Source organism: Mastomys coucha, unplaced genomic scaffold, assembly GCF_008632895.1.
Source record: "Mastomys coucha isolate ucsf_1 unplaced genomic scaffold, UCSF_Mcou_1 pScaffold7, whole genome shotgun sequence".
Lineage (NCBI taxonomy): Eukaryota > Metazoa > Chordata > Mammalia > Rodentia > Muridae > Mastomys > Mastomys coucha.
In genome coordinates this window covers 104,669,291-104,682,772 of record NW_022196913.1, presented here as the reverse complement: position 1 = coordinate 104,682,772, position 13,482 = coordinate 104,669,291, and the positions used below count along the sequence as shown (strand labels likewise).

General features: G+C 35.2%; 1 protein-coding gene across 7 annotated transcripts in view; it reads right to left on the bottom strand.

Annotated features, from left to right (window-relative positions):
* Nucleotides 1-4,432: 4,432 nt before the first annotated feature.
* Nucleotides 4,433-13,482, bottom strand: part of Phf20l1 (PHD finger protein 20 like 1) — a 76,885-nt gene continuing 67,835 nt past the window's right edge. For all 7 annotated transcript variants that reach the window (XM_031359283.1, XM_031359282.1, XM_031359285.1 and 4 more), the window contains 3 exons: nt 10,771-11,125; nt 9,456-9,618; nt 4,433-7,689 (listed from right to left, as the gene is read on the bottom strand). In XM_031359283.1, coding sequence (XP_031215143.1) covers nt 7,547-7,689; nt 9,456-9,618; nt 10,771-11,125 — 661 coding nt within the window. In that variant the 3' untranslated portion in view covers nt 4,433-7,546. The remainder of the gene's footprint in view (nt 7,690-9,455; nt 9,619-10,770; nt 11,126-13,482) is intronic.

Below are 13,482 nucleotides of genomic sequence, written 5' to 3'. Positions count from 1 at the left end.
AAAAAAAAAAAAAAAAAAAAAAAAAAAAAATGTTTGATGAGAGGGAGGAGCTACATTTATCTTTCAGTGTAAGAATTAATACAGTTATGCTTAGGAAAGTGACTGTGGTACATTCTCCTGTAAGATGTATGATCTCACTAGCCATAGTTGGCTAAAGTAGCAAGCATGATTTCTATTGAGTGGCTTTAAGTCCAACTATGCAATTGTCAGCTAATGTCAAGATGTAAGTCCCACTATTGTATGTTTAGGGATGTTTTACTGTGCTTGCCATTGTTGTGATTCATGGGCATCACAACATGGAGTTAGGACTACTATTTTCTCTCTCATTACCTTGCATTGCACCTTCAGCTACTATAAGATGTAGTCTTCAAGGAGAAGGCTTTAAACCTTATGCTGTTTTTGTTTTTTTGTTTTTTTGTTTTTTGTTTTTTGTCATTTTTATAATGTTTTAGAGAGGTTTTCCTTTGGACATGTTGATTTGAGTCTTAACTGCTTCTTGTATTTCATGTCCATTTGTTATCCTATATATATATGTAAGATTTTCAATTGTAATTTCATCAAATATATGCTTTTACAATCTCAATTCTTTTATCCCATATAGACTCTGAAGTTTGGTCTATTAATCATTTCCTAGAGTTCTTAGATATTGTGGCAAAGTTTGTTTCTTTTCCTCATTGATGTGTGAGTGTACTCTTTCCTTGAATCTTCACTGCTGATATTCTTTCTCTGGTGAGTATATTGATGTTTTATACTGTAAATGTGTGTGTGTGTGTATACACATACACGCATACACACACAAACACACACATTCTCATCCAGTTTGTCTCTTCATTCAATGTTGGTGACTTTTAGATCAAATAATCTTATATGCATATTTTTGAGGCCATTAATCATTTAATAGCAAGCTTTTCAAATATTTACCAAGCATTTTACCCAAATCTGTACTTGAGTTCAGTAGTTGAAGAATCATGTCCTTTTGGAGTTGGGTTACTCTAGTTTTCCATGTTTACATGTTATGTCCTATGTATTTGCTTCTATGGGCATCTGCTCATTTTTATTTGAAGGGCTTCTTGGGTATCTGTTCATTTTTATTTGAAGGGCTTCTTTTGAGCAGCTCCTCTTGAGGGCTCAAGCTATAGCAATGCTCAGAAATGCAAACTATTGAAATATCAATATTGAAGCATGTGTTCAGTATTGAAAGAGGCCTATTCATGCATCACAAGTGATCATCAAACATCAAAACTTAGGGTGTGCTATGAAGTTGAAAAAAATAGATATATGTGGAAATAGTAAAGGAATAGCATTAAAAATAAGCACATAAAGAGGGAAAGGGAAGAATGTCAAATAAAAGGAAAAAAAGTGAGACTGTTATGGAGGACAAATAAAAATGAGAAAAGTATGAGAAAATGAATAAAATATGAATACAATTAGAAAAGAAAAAATGAATAAAATAAAAATGTCCAATATTAACAAAGCTTCAAAACAGATAAATGTGAGAAGAGGCACATAAAAGATACAGAAAAACTTACTTTAATAGGAGAAAGTCAAAATAATAAATGTATAAGGTGATAGTGGCAGAGCAAAGAAGAAAAAAAGGTGTGTGTGGGGGAGGGATTGGCTAACAATGAAAAAGTCCATGAACAAAATTAGGAGAATTTATGAAAGGAGATAAAGATAGAAACAAAGTTTTCTTTTTAATACAGTAAAGGCTGATAAAAGTAAGGAGGTGGGGCAAAAGAAAAAAGAGTGGTTCCTAAGTTCTCTAGTATTTAAGACTGATGCACAGATCAGGGAAAGGCCAGCTGAAGTTGTTCGGTTTGCACTTAACAACCACCTGAAGTCTAGCAGAGCAGTGCCCACTTAAGTAACTTCCTTTATTTGTGCATGATGGAAGCTACCACAGTAGAGATTCCTATAGGCCCAGGACTCTATATGCACTTTACAAATCTCTAGGTTCTGATCAACCCATTGCAAAGTGTATGTGGATGACAAGTATTGTGCAAGATCTTTACAGTAGACAGAGGCTTGAGTTGGACACCTTCAACCTAGTTGGTCATCCAGGCATGACTCTCTGGACCTTCAAAATTCTCAAGACTTCAACAGTGAAGGGAAGTAGTTGGTTCCAGAGGTTGATTTCCAATAATCTCAGACTCAGAATTATTAGCCTCTAGGGTTATTTGCTCCCCACCATCAAAGGTGGGGCTATCTTTCCCTGTGTAGTTCACTACCTGGTCAGTCCTTTTTGGCACTTATGCTTTTCAGCTTGCTAGCACTCTCCACAAGGCTTCCTAAGGTTGTTCTTTACCTATGGGATGTTACAAGTTAAATTCAGGCTGACCAGCTATTGTCCATTTTCAGATACCCAAGATAGCGTAGTTTTAAACAAGTTCTCAAGATGGTACCCAGGATAATAGAATGTGATACCTTTCAGCTGCTGATCTGACTACAAGAGCATTTACCATCTTATCAAAATCTGAAATGGGATTTAAAAGTTTATAAGAGCAGTAAACTGTCCATAGGATAGGTCATCTCTTCATTAGTGCCACATGGCTTACCCTTTTTTATGAAACTTCCGCTTCCCCTCTCTATATCAGGAAATTGGGCTGCTGATGAATACTTAGTTTACTTCTTCTCAGCATGCTCCCCATTTTTTCCTATATGCTTTTCACTTGTCTATCATCACATAGATTTCCATGGTTCTCTACTGAATAGCATCCATTTCTCATTCTGACTTATTCATAAGGATATATGCAGGCAGATTCTAGTTTGTCATGTTACCTCAAAATTCTGCCTATGTTTTTTAAAAAATAATGTTGGTAAGCAATCAAATAACCATGATGCATCAGATTCAACCACATGCATTTAAAAATGTTCTATGTGATTAGATTTGTCAATATTTACAACTTGGAAATTACATACTGCATGTATGATTTAAAAAGGCAGAATAAAAGTCCCATTGCTCACAGCAATGTCCTTAATTTTGCTTATTTGCTTTCTCCTCCCCTCTTCCATTCCTTTACTTCCCTCCTGCTACTGGCTTGTTAGATTTTGTTTCTAATAAACTAAGTACACTCAAAAGTCTTTTCTTGGGCTCTAGTTTAGAGAACAAAGTCTAGGAATTTCAATGTCTTAAATTTTTCTGAGCCGGGCAGTGGTGGTTCACGCCTTTAATCCCAGCACTTGGGAGGCAGAGGCAGGTGTATTTCTGAGTTCGAGACCAGCCTAGTCTACAGAGTGAGTTCCAGGACAGCCAGGGCTACACAGAGAAACCCTGTCTCAAAAAACAAACAAAAAATTTCTGGATGTTCTAGTCAAATTTAAAAGAATACTGTTTCAATGAATATATATCTATTTCCCCTGCTCCACCACCCTCAAGTATAATTATCTTCCTTTCTTTGGTCTCTTTGCTTGGGTTCTCACTAGAAAATGTTACTGCCTCCATTAGCCTGTAGAGCATGATCTTTCCCTCTATCCAACTCTAATCATGTTAATTTCATGGCCTGCACATAGATGACACTCAGTGATGGGTGATTTCCAATTCATGTCTTATGCTTCTTGATGATTTAACTCTCATAGCAAAGTTCCAAGTTGGTATGTTGTCATTTACAAACCAAAGCTCAGAGTATTATATTGTTAGTAAATTATCAGGAAATCTGAAATTACAAATCTATGCCTGTTTCAGTATAGCAAGTTATTACTCAGTAACAGAATTCCTTTCCAGTTTGATTCTATACAGGAGCCTTTGGAAATGAATTGCTTCTTTTTTAGGAAGAGATACTCAAGACATAGTGTCTTGTGTTTATAGAGACATAAGCAAGTGAGGAACTTTCACACAGAAGTGATATGAAGGCAAGAGAAAGAAATGAGCACAGTCGTAAGAGTCAGGCTACATTGCCATCAATGTGAGAACAAACTAGGTCAGCTTGGACACATTCCATATCATACAGATACAACAGAGTATGAATTATTCCCTTGGGGTTTCACAGTAGAAAACTGAAATGACAAGAATAGCCAAGGAACACATGCTGTACAGACAACAAAAACTCACTTCTTACCTAGGATATATCTGAATGTATGCGCAAACCTTCCTGTGCTTATTTAGAAAGTAATTACTCTCATCTGTCCTTTGAAAGAATTAATTCATATAACATAGGAAGTATTATGATGCCTAGCAGGGAGCTGACATTATTAAGTGTAATTCTCTAGTCTGGCAGTGACAATTTGAGAGTCAGAATGAAAACAAAGCTAGAATGAAAGAGGCAAGTGAAACTGACTCATTACCTCCATGACTTACACTGGGCTCCAAACAGGCCTGAGGAAGACATCATCACTGTTTTGAGAAAACATTTATGTGGTGTTGAAATGACTAGTAAGTGCTGACTCTGTATGTTAATCATATACTGATTGGATGCTATTAACCAAGACAGTGACATGGCAGCAGATTCAGTTTATTGGGGAGGAAGTAGTATGCTTCAGTTTTAACATGAAAAGTATACACATTTTAGTATGAACATTGAGTTGAAACAACTTAGGAACAGGTGATTTACCTGAAATTCTAAGAATAACAAGTTCCTTCAAGGAGAAAATACATTACTTCAACAGTCAGTGGAACCACAGACAACCATAAAGAAGTACAAATTATATTTGCCAGAAATTATGAGGAATCTCTCCACTGAAGCTCATTCTCTTTTGTCCATCTGCCAAATAAAACGTTATCTTTGAAGAAAATACCCTCTCTAGTTCACTGCTTAGATTTTAATACAATGATTTTAGGTAAAACTAAAAGGAAAAACAAATCTTACCTGATTCTTATCACAACATATTTGCTTCTCCAAAGTTAATTCATTTTCTCAAGAAAATTTCTGCCCTCTACCTGATAATGGATGACCTTAACCAATTGTTGGTTGGTTCTATAGTAATTGGGTATGTGCATATAATCTGATATATTCTTTAAAGATCTAAATTTAAGAATCAGCTTTTTCATTCATTGACAAATAAGCAGAGTAGAACATATAACATAAAATCAACGAAGTACTCAATTTCCTAGGTGCTCACAAAGTGACTGAATTTTAAGACAGAAGTTTAGTGTTCATTATCAGAAATGCTTGGAGAAAAATATTTTGGATTTGGTGTTTTCTTGGATGCTGGAGTCTTTGTATTTTACCATAACACGTTCTCGGCATGAGACTTAAATCTAAATGTGAACTTCACTACTGTTCTGTATATAATTTAAACATATATCTTGAAGATATTGTACACTGTATTTTTAGTGAGCCCGTATTTTGACAGTGATCCTGCTTATGATGAAATAAGGTGTGGAACTTTGAACTTATGGAGCACAGTTAGTACTCCACACCTGGAACATGTCAGACTTTGTGTGGGAGCACTTAGTCTGTACTACAATACTGTGCATTATTTTTACCAGGGTCACCACAACTCAGAAGCTGAGTATCACTGAATGCAGAGTTCTTCTGCATATATGACAAGAATCAAGTCAACACCACTATTTACAAACTAAGGACATTATTGGCTACATTTCTGAAAAGAAGACGCAAATTCAATGTCTAGGGTTCAATCACAATGGAAAATTTTACAGTCATCAGTTTTAAACACAAATGAACAATATAGTATCAATCTTGAAACACAAACATCAGTAAATTTACTCCAAACATAGGTTATAGGCACTAATTTTTCTTTGATATGCAAATTTAAGCAACTACCCCACAATGACTACTGCCAAAGCTTTCATCAGTAGGATCTTTGACAAAGTTTAGGTATCACAAGTAAATACAGAGGACTACATTTTATGTATGGTGATCTTTGGCACATTTGTCAGTTGAAAAATCTCAAAAGGCAATAAAAATTCCTCAATGTGTTACATACTCTTTTAATTCTCATCTCAAAACATAAGGCCGCAAAAAGGCAAGTTGAAATTTTAGGGTATGTGGAAGAGTTTTAATAGAGTTTTACATACAGTACCTTACATAAAGAACAGTGTGTTTTGCAAATTTAAATAATATCTGAATGTACAGTGGCATGTATTCTTATCAAAGATAAATTCAAGTTCACTGTCTATCAGTTCTAAGTGCATTTATACAGATTGCTAGAACTGATAAACAGAATGAGGCAAAAAATATTCAAGTGTAATGTCATCAAATAGCCTCCTCTTAACAGTCTTTTCTTCCCCCTTTTAAAAAAATTTCAAAACCTGTACATACACTTTTAGTTTTTATAAACAGTCTGTTAAAAGGTAACATTTTATGTTAACCACCAATTTGTATAATCTATAGTAATAAAACTAGATATGTGTGATATAAATATGTTGATTATGTACATATGTATGTCGACTATTTAATCAAGCATACTCACTTATGCATACCTGCACATGTAGCACTGTGGCGTGCACACAACTCGCACCAGGACTGGCAGACAGTAAGACCTAGGCTCAAAAATCCAGCAAGAGCTGAGTAAGCAACTTAGTTGCCTTTGGCTTCATAAATCTGTCCATTTGTGAACAAAGCTAAAATTTGTGAGTGTATATTTATATTTTAAAATAAAATTTGTCTTCAGAAATGAAGCTTTTCCAGTATTCCACTACTAGCAGTTAAAAAAAAATCCACAGCCACAGATTATTTTGATATTTTTGTCACTCCTCATCCCAGCTGAGGTTTATAGTTTTTTTCAAAAGGCAAACACCAAGTGTATCCAGGATCAAATGTAGGCTCAAGTCTGGATGCCCTGACTCCCCTACACAGAGCACACCCAGCATGTGACATACAGGTTTGTATGGGTTAATGGCATTGCATATGGCGGGTGGAAGGATTCCTGCAATATTCAAATCCTCTTTCCAGAAGTATCAACATTTGGCACATTAGGCCCTTCTGCAAGCCACTTTACTTTTAAAGAGCACAATGCCCGCAATAAATTCCAATTATTTGGTGGGTTTCTTAAAATACATTCATGATGAAGTTAGAATTCCAAAATTATTTTCCCCAAAGTGAGACTTCCATTGTCAGTTTTCTGATTAAAATACATTCATCACCCAAGAAATATTTCATGATCCTACAGAAGTTTAAGTAATCTAAGTTTCTTTGCAGCTGGATCCAACTGCCAGAAGGCAATTCTTAGAGCAATCTTGTAGAACTCTCTAGAACTTGAATTTCCTTACAGTGTGGTTTTGGCCAAATGCTGGTTTATAAACATGGGTACCTCTTCTAAAACTATATAAATACATCATAATTCTTTCTATAGGTATCTTGAGCTTCATGAAAGCAACTGTATCTTGCCAATTCCATTCCTTCAGTGCAGCTTGCATTATACTCATTGATTCTTGGCATAGATGATATTATCATTTGCAGCTTGTTCACTCATTTTCAATGTTAGCTTCCTTGATAAAATTGCTCTTCATTTTCTTTCCAAGATGCCATACTATTGATGTCACAAATCAGTAAATGATCAAACATTAGGCTTTTTGACTATCCAACTTAGCAATAAAAGTGAATTAACTGAAGAAAGACACATTCTTGTCACCAAGTGTTTACCACTGTTATACAGAACAAAGAGTTGCAATTTGTTGTACTTTGCCCACGTCAAGTAAGAGTTGTTTTATGTGGCGTTTAAGTTGGGGCAGTCTTGCAAGGGGATCTGGTGGCTCCAACTCCCCTGTGAAATCAAGCCAGCTTTCTAGAACTAGAAGAAAGGGGGAGGAGAGTTTAAATGGCATTGAGAACAGCCAGAAGATAATCAGTTAGGAGATAATGGTGACTGAAAGAAAGAGTTCACTTCCCTCTTTACAGAAGACCAATGCACTTAATCACCCCACCCACAATAGTTCCAATCCTGGGAAACCTTCATCTGCTATCTCAGACACTTTTCTCCCTAAAATACTGGAAATTGAACCAGAGCAGGTATTCAAACACTGAACTACATGCCCAGCCTAATTCCCCACTACCTTACATGCACAAATCACACACACACACACACATACACACACACACACACACACATTTAAAACATCTTTCTCCCAAAGTATATAATATGCATATATACACCATATACACACATCCACATACTTCATTAGTATGTCTCCTTCACTTTTTTTCTGAAACAAAAGATAACAGTTCCTTTGGCCTGCTCAAACATTCTACTAATTTAGATATAGTTTTCATTTCATCTTCTCCTTGTGTGCATGTGTACAAGTTTGTGTACAGGAGCATGACTATGTGTGCATGTGATGTTCAGAAGACAAACTGGGTGCTGTTTCTTGGGCACCATCTGTCATTTTATGGAGATCCGGTCTCTCATTGGCCAAAAATGTTACTATGCTAGTTGGCCACAAAGTACCAGGGATTAAGATGCCTCCACTTCCCACCTCATCGTTGCTGGGATTCTAAGTGTATATCATCACATCTGGCTTTTATTTGTATACCTTCTAGGGATCTGGACTTAGGTGTTCATATTTGCAAAGTAAGTGCTTTACCATTGAGCTATCTCCCCAGGTCACATCTTTCTCATTAACAAAGTAAAAGGGAAAGGTTTCTTAGAGTCCTTTTCAGGATTACTACTTTATTGAAATACCCCCTTCTCTCTATAATATATGCAAGTATACTCAAACTCTATGTAGAATTCAATTAATCAATTACATACTCAATTTTCATTAAAAATCTATTAAAAATATATAATTGTCAAGATACATTTTCATTTCTTCAAAAATCTACATAAGACAAATTAACTCTATTTAATAAAATTAAATGCAAGATGCTTCTGAAATAGGTATCCACTTCTCTTAAGGGAGGAAAAAAAGGCAGAAATACAGTATATATCAACCTTAGTGTAAAATTTACAGAGAAAGGACTAAATGCTGGAGGCAGGTTATGATCTTTGAGATCAGGACAAAATAGTCAAAGCAAAAGAAGCATATGAGAATGAGAATCCAGGAATTTCAATTTATTCAAATATAATAAAGGTGTATTTCTTCTGCCTACTTTTTAGTTTCTACATGATGATAAAATGTAGAAAAATGTGAGTGAAAAGTATTTGAAAATTTGTATGCAAATTTAAGGTTTGCTTGCTTAACTTGTAGAAATTAATTCTACTCAGTAAATATTAGTCAAAGTGGAAATGAATATACTGACTTAATAGAAAATATTCTTCAATGAAACTAGCAAACACTTCACAAATATTCTATATTGAACCAGGTATATAGGCAATATCTAATAAATATCTGTGTTAAGAATAAAACAAAACAGACAAGAAATCACTACTAAGGATAATATCGTTACCCTGTATTGAGCCTACAACAGCCTGCATATGCTAAATACAGCATAAAGAAAGAGACAGACCTGAGCAGGCAGGTAGTATATCTGTAGTTTGCACTCTACAACTTAATTAAAGTGCTTCTTCATAATAACACTACAAACACGAATTAGCTACACTTGAGTTCTTGGCTACATTACCGTCCACTTCTTTTTCTATGAGGTCCATCCTGCTGGTGACTTCATTCTGCACATTTTCTATATGCGTGAGGAGATTTAGCTGCCACTGAAGATGCGAGTCTCCTGGGCCCTCCATGCCCTTTTTATCATTATAAACAAACACTTTATTCCCTGAAGCTGGATTCTTCTCCAAAGGACCAGTGGGGAAAGTAGAATGAAACAGAATAAAACAAAAACACAGAGAACTGGATGAAATGCTACTTCAAAATGAGAAAGATACAGAAAAATCTATTACCCTACTTAAGTAGGCAAGAGCCAATCTGCCTCTGAGAAAGTCTTTGGAGAAAGTTCTTACACACCATCAAATTACACCTGGAGTTTTTCCAGAATAAAGGTGTCCCTTTATCCCTCCTTCATGCCTACTAGTGTGTGACCCAGAAAAGAAGGTTCCAGTAAAATGTGCTAAGTAAATGAAAATTCCATTCTGTAACTATAATGACTAAGTGATTTTATTTCTCAATTAATTTTAACTGGTGACACAAATGGAGCAAGGGAAAAGCAATTATGGAAAAAAATCAAGTTAACTGTCAAAGACTGGTTTAAAAGTTCAACTAATGGCAAACTGGCCTATACTGTTGTGGTTACACTGATAACAGAAGGCAAGAATCCTTGAAAAAACTTCAGAATGCAAAATTTTAAAAACATACACATGTAAAATATGGATTTAGATTTGCCAAAGGTAACTAATTTCATAGAATGATATTAATTTGTCAAAATAATTTACTGTAAGTTTCATAAAATATAAGCTTTCCAAATTCAGTTATGAACTTCTGGTGATGATTACTTGATATTTGCAAAAGCCAGGATAGCAAGGAACTAATTTAAAAATGGACTTGCTAGTAGAAAACAAATAAAGCTTGAGGGCCCCTTTCAATCTCAATGCTAAGCCCAACAAACAGGAGACATGTTTACACAGTTACTGCACAATGGGATTGATATGTGGGCACATGCTTTAGTGCGATGCTCTGTCCAAAATACATTAAAAAAAGATAAATTATGACTCCATACATACTGGAATGATCCCACACAAAATAATTTTTCTTTTGATATACAATTTGGCTCATTAATTTATAGAAATATTTAAGTATACTTAGGAACTGAAAACTTAAGTGTAGCAGTTGAATGGATTATAACAAACCAATGTTTATATGGATAATGTTTTGTGGTGGAGAAAGGAAAACAAATCTTTAAGCACATATTTATGTATTAGCAAAGCCCAAGGACCAGGTGTGTTTAATTCCGCCAGCTTCTTCTCTTGTTTTATGGGAACCATTACCTTCTCTGACACTCCCCGATCTTTCACTGAGTATAGAAGATGGCTTCTATCTGGCACATGGAGTTCCCCATCTTCTTCAAAACTGCTACCATCATCATCATCTGAGCTTCCAGGATCTGTGAGAGATTGGCAGTCCTGACTAAAGCTTTGTGGCTTTTGATAGCTGTGTTCGCTTGTTATGTAAGTTTCTTCAATTTTCAGGGGTGGTTCTTTGTGGTTTTGTACATATCTCTTTCCCTCTGAGTTAGCTGTGTCCTGAAGTGCTACTTTTCTCTCTGCTCCAGCTACTATCTGATCTTGGTCTTTCCTCTTTCCAGAATAAGCCCAAAGATGAAGGTCAGGATGATGTTTATTCCTTAAAGCAAAAATGAAGAAATAGCACTTGATGAAAAGAACTGGTAACAAGCTAAAAATTGTGGTAAGTTTGGTAACCATGTGAAGAAGGGGACAGGATCAAAGATGAAGTTATCCTTTAAGTTGACTCCTCTAGCATTTTATCCAAAATCCAAGTCCTCTCAGTTTTAATGATTCAATACTCAGAAAATGAACAATGAACTTAATTCTGTTGATTATCAGTGACAGTGCTTGATATATACATTTCTTTATAGAATTTTCATTGTCACTGTATGATAAAGTTTATGTGAACATGTTTTATAACCTTTTATCAATCGAAAGCCATCCCTATTCATGAGAAAAAAATTACAACTGAACACATAAAAAGCAAGTCTATTCCACTGTAGCAATAGTAAATGTCATATGATCTTACAGACTTTTTCTATACATACAAGATTATTAAAAATAAGAAAATATGGGGCTGGAGAGATGGCTCAGCAGTTAAGAGCATTTCCTGGTCTTGCAGAAGACCCAGCTGTTTTGGTTTTCAGCACCACATCAGGTGGCTCACAACTGCCTGTAACTCCAGTTTCAGGAGACTGACTCAGTGCCCTCTCTGGCACACACTTGGGGTATATACATAGAAGTGGGTGCTTATATATACACATAAAATAAGAACAATTAAATCTTTTTGCTGTTGTTTTTTAAAGAGGGATATATTTCATTTTCTTTTTTACAAGTAGGCTTCACCATACTTTTCCTTTTTCCTAAACAACACACGGTGGGCATCTTGCCACACCAGTACACGCGGATTTTCTTTATTTAGACTTAAATGGTTAAATGAGATTGTCAATCCAGTATATCCCATCAGCTTGCCATCAATAGATATGCAACACTGCACAAGTTAGAAAAGTACAGTCAGATCAATTTCCAGATAAAGAACTGCAGAATAGTATATATTTTTATTTTAGCTACTGTACAACTAGCCTCCAAAGAAGGTCCATTGTTTATACCACAACTATGGTCTATGCTCACTTAGGGTGCTCCATTTTAAATAAAAATTAGATCATGTATAGTGAAATTTGTAGCACAATACATTCTGAAGTAAGCAAAGCACAGCTCTACTCAGAACTAAGTGCAAAGTTACTCAGAAGGTATGACTCCTCCTAAAGTAGTGGTTCTCAACCTTGGCTAATGCTGCAAACTTCATTTCAACACAGTTCTTCATGTTGTGGTGACACAAACCATAAAACTAGTTTTGTTACTACTTCATAAATGTAAATTTTCTATTGTTATGAATTATAATGTGAATATCTGTGTTTTCTGGTGATCTTACAAAACTCCTGTAAAAGGGTAGTTAGATCCCCAAAGGGTGAAACCACTATCCTACAGGCTCAATGATGGCTTTAAATTAATAATTTCTAAATGAGATTCAAATTAGCTTTCTTCTAGTAATACTCATTTATAATTGCCTAATTTATATAACCTTTTGTCTTTTAAACTTCTAGCAGCAATTTAATATCTAGAAAATAGTCACTTAGAATTCTCAATAGTAGAAGGCGTACTAGAAAGAAACTTAGTTCTTCACATCAAAGCAATCATTCACCACGATCAAATAGGCTTTATCCCAGGGATGCAGGGATGGTCCAATATACAGAAATCCATCAATGTAACCCACTACATAAACAAACTAAAAAAAAAAAAAAAAAAAAAAAAAAAAAAAAAAAAAAAACCCACATGTCCATTTCATTAGATGCTGAAAAAGCATTTGACAAAATTCAACATCCCTTCATGTTAAAAGTCTTGGAAAGATCAGCAATTCAAGGACCATTCTTAAACATAGTAAAATCAATATACAGCAAACCAGTAGCCAACATCAAACTAAATGGAGAGAAACTTGAAGCAATCTCACTAAAATCAGAGACTAGACAAGGTTACCCTCTCTCTCCCTATCTATTCAATATAGTACTTGAACATCTAGCTAGAGCAATTAAACAACAAAGGAAGTCAAAGGGATACAAATTGGAAAGGAAGAAGTCAAAATATCACTATTTGCAGATGATATGACAGTATATTTAAGTGACCCCAAAAACTCCACCAGAGGACACCTAAAGCTGATAAACAACTTCAGCAAAGTAGCCAGTTATAAAATTAACTAAAACATGGGCAGTGGTGGCGCATGCCTTTAATCCCAGCACTTGGGAGGCAGAGGCATGTGGATTTCTGAGTTCGAGGGCAGCCTGGTCTACAGAGTGAGTTCCAGGAAGGACAGCCAGGGCTATACAGAGAAACCCTGTCTTGAAAAACCAAATAAATAAATAAATAAATAAATAAACAAACAAACAAAACTAAAATTAACTAAAACAAATCAGTAGCCTT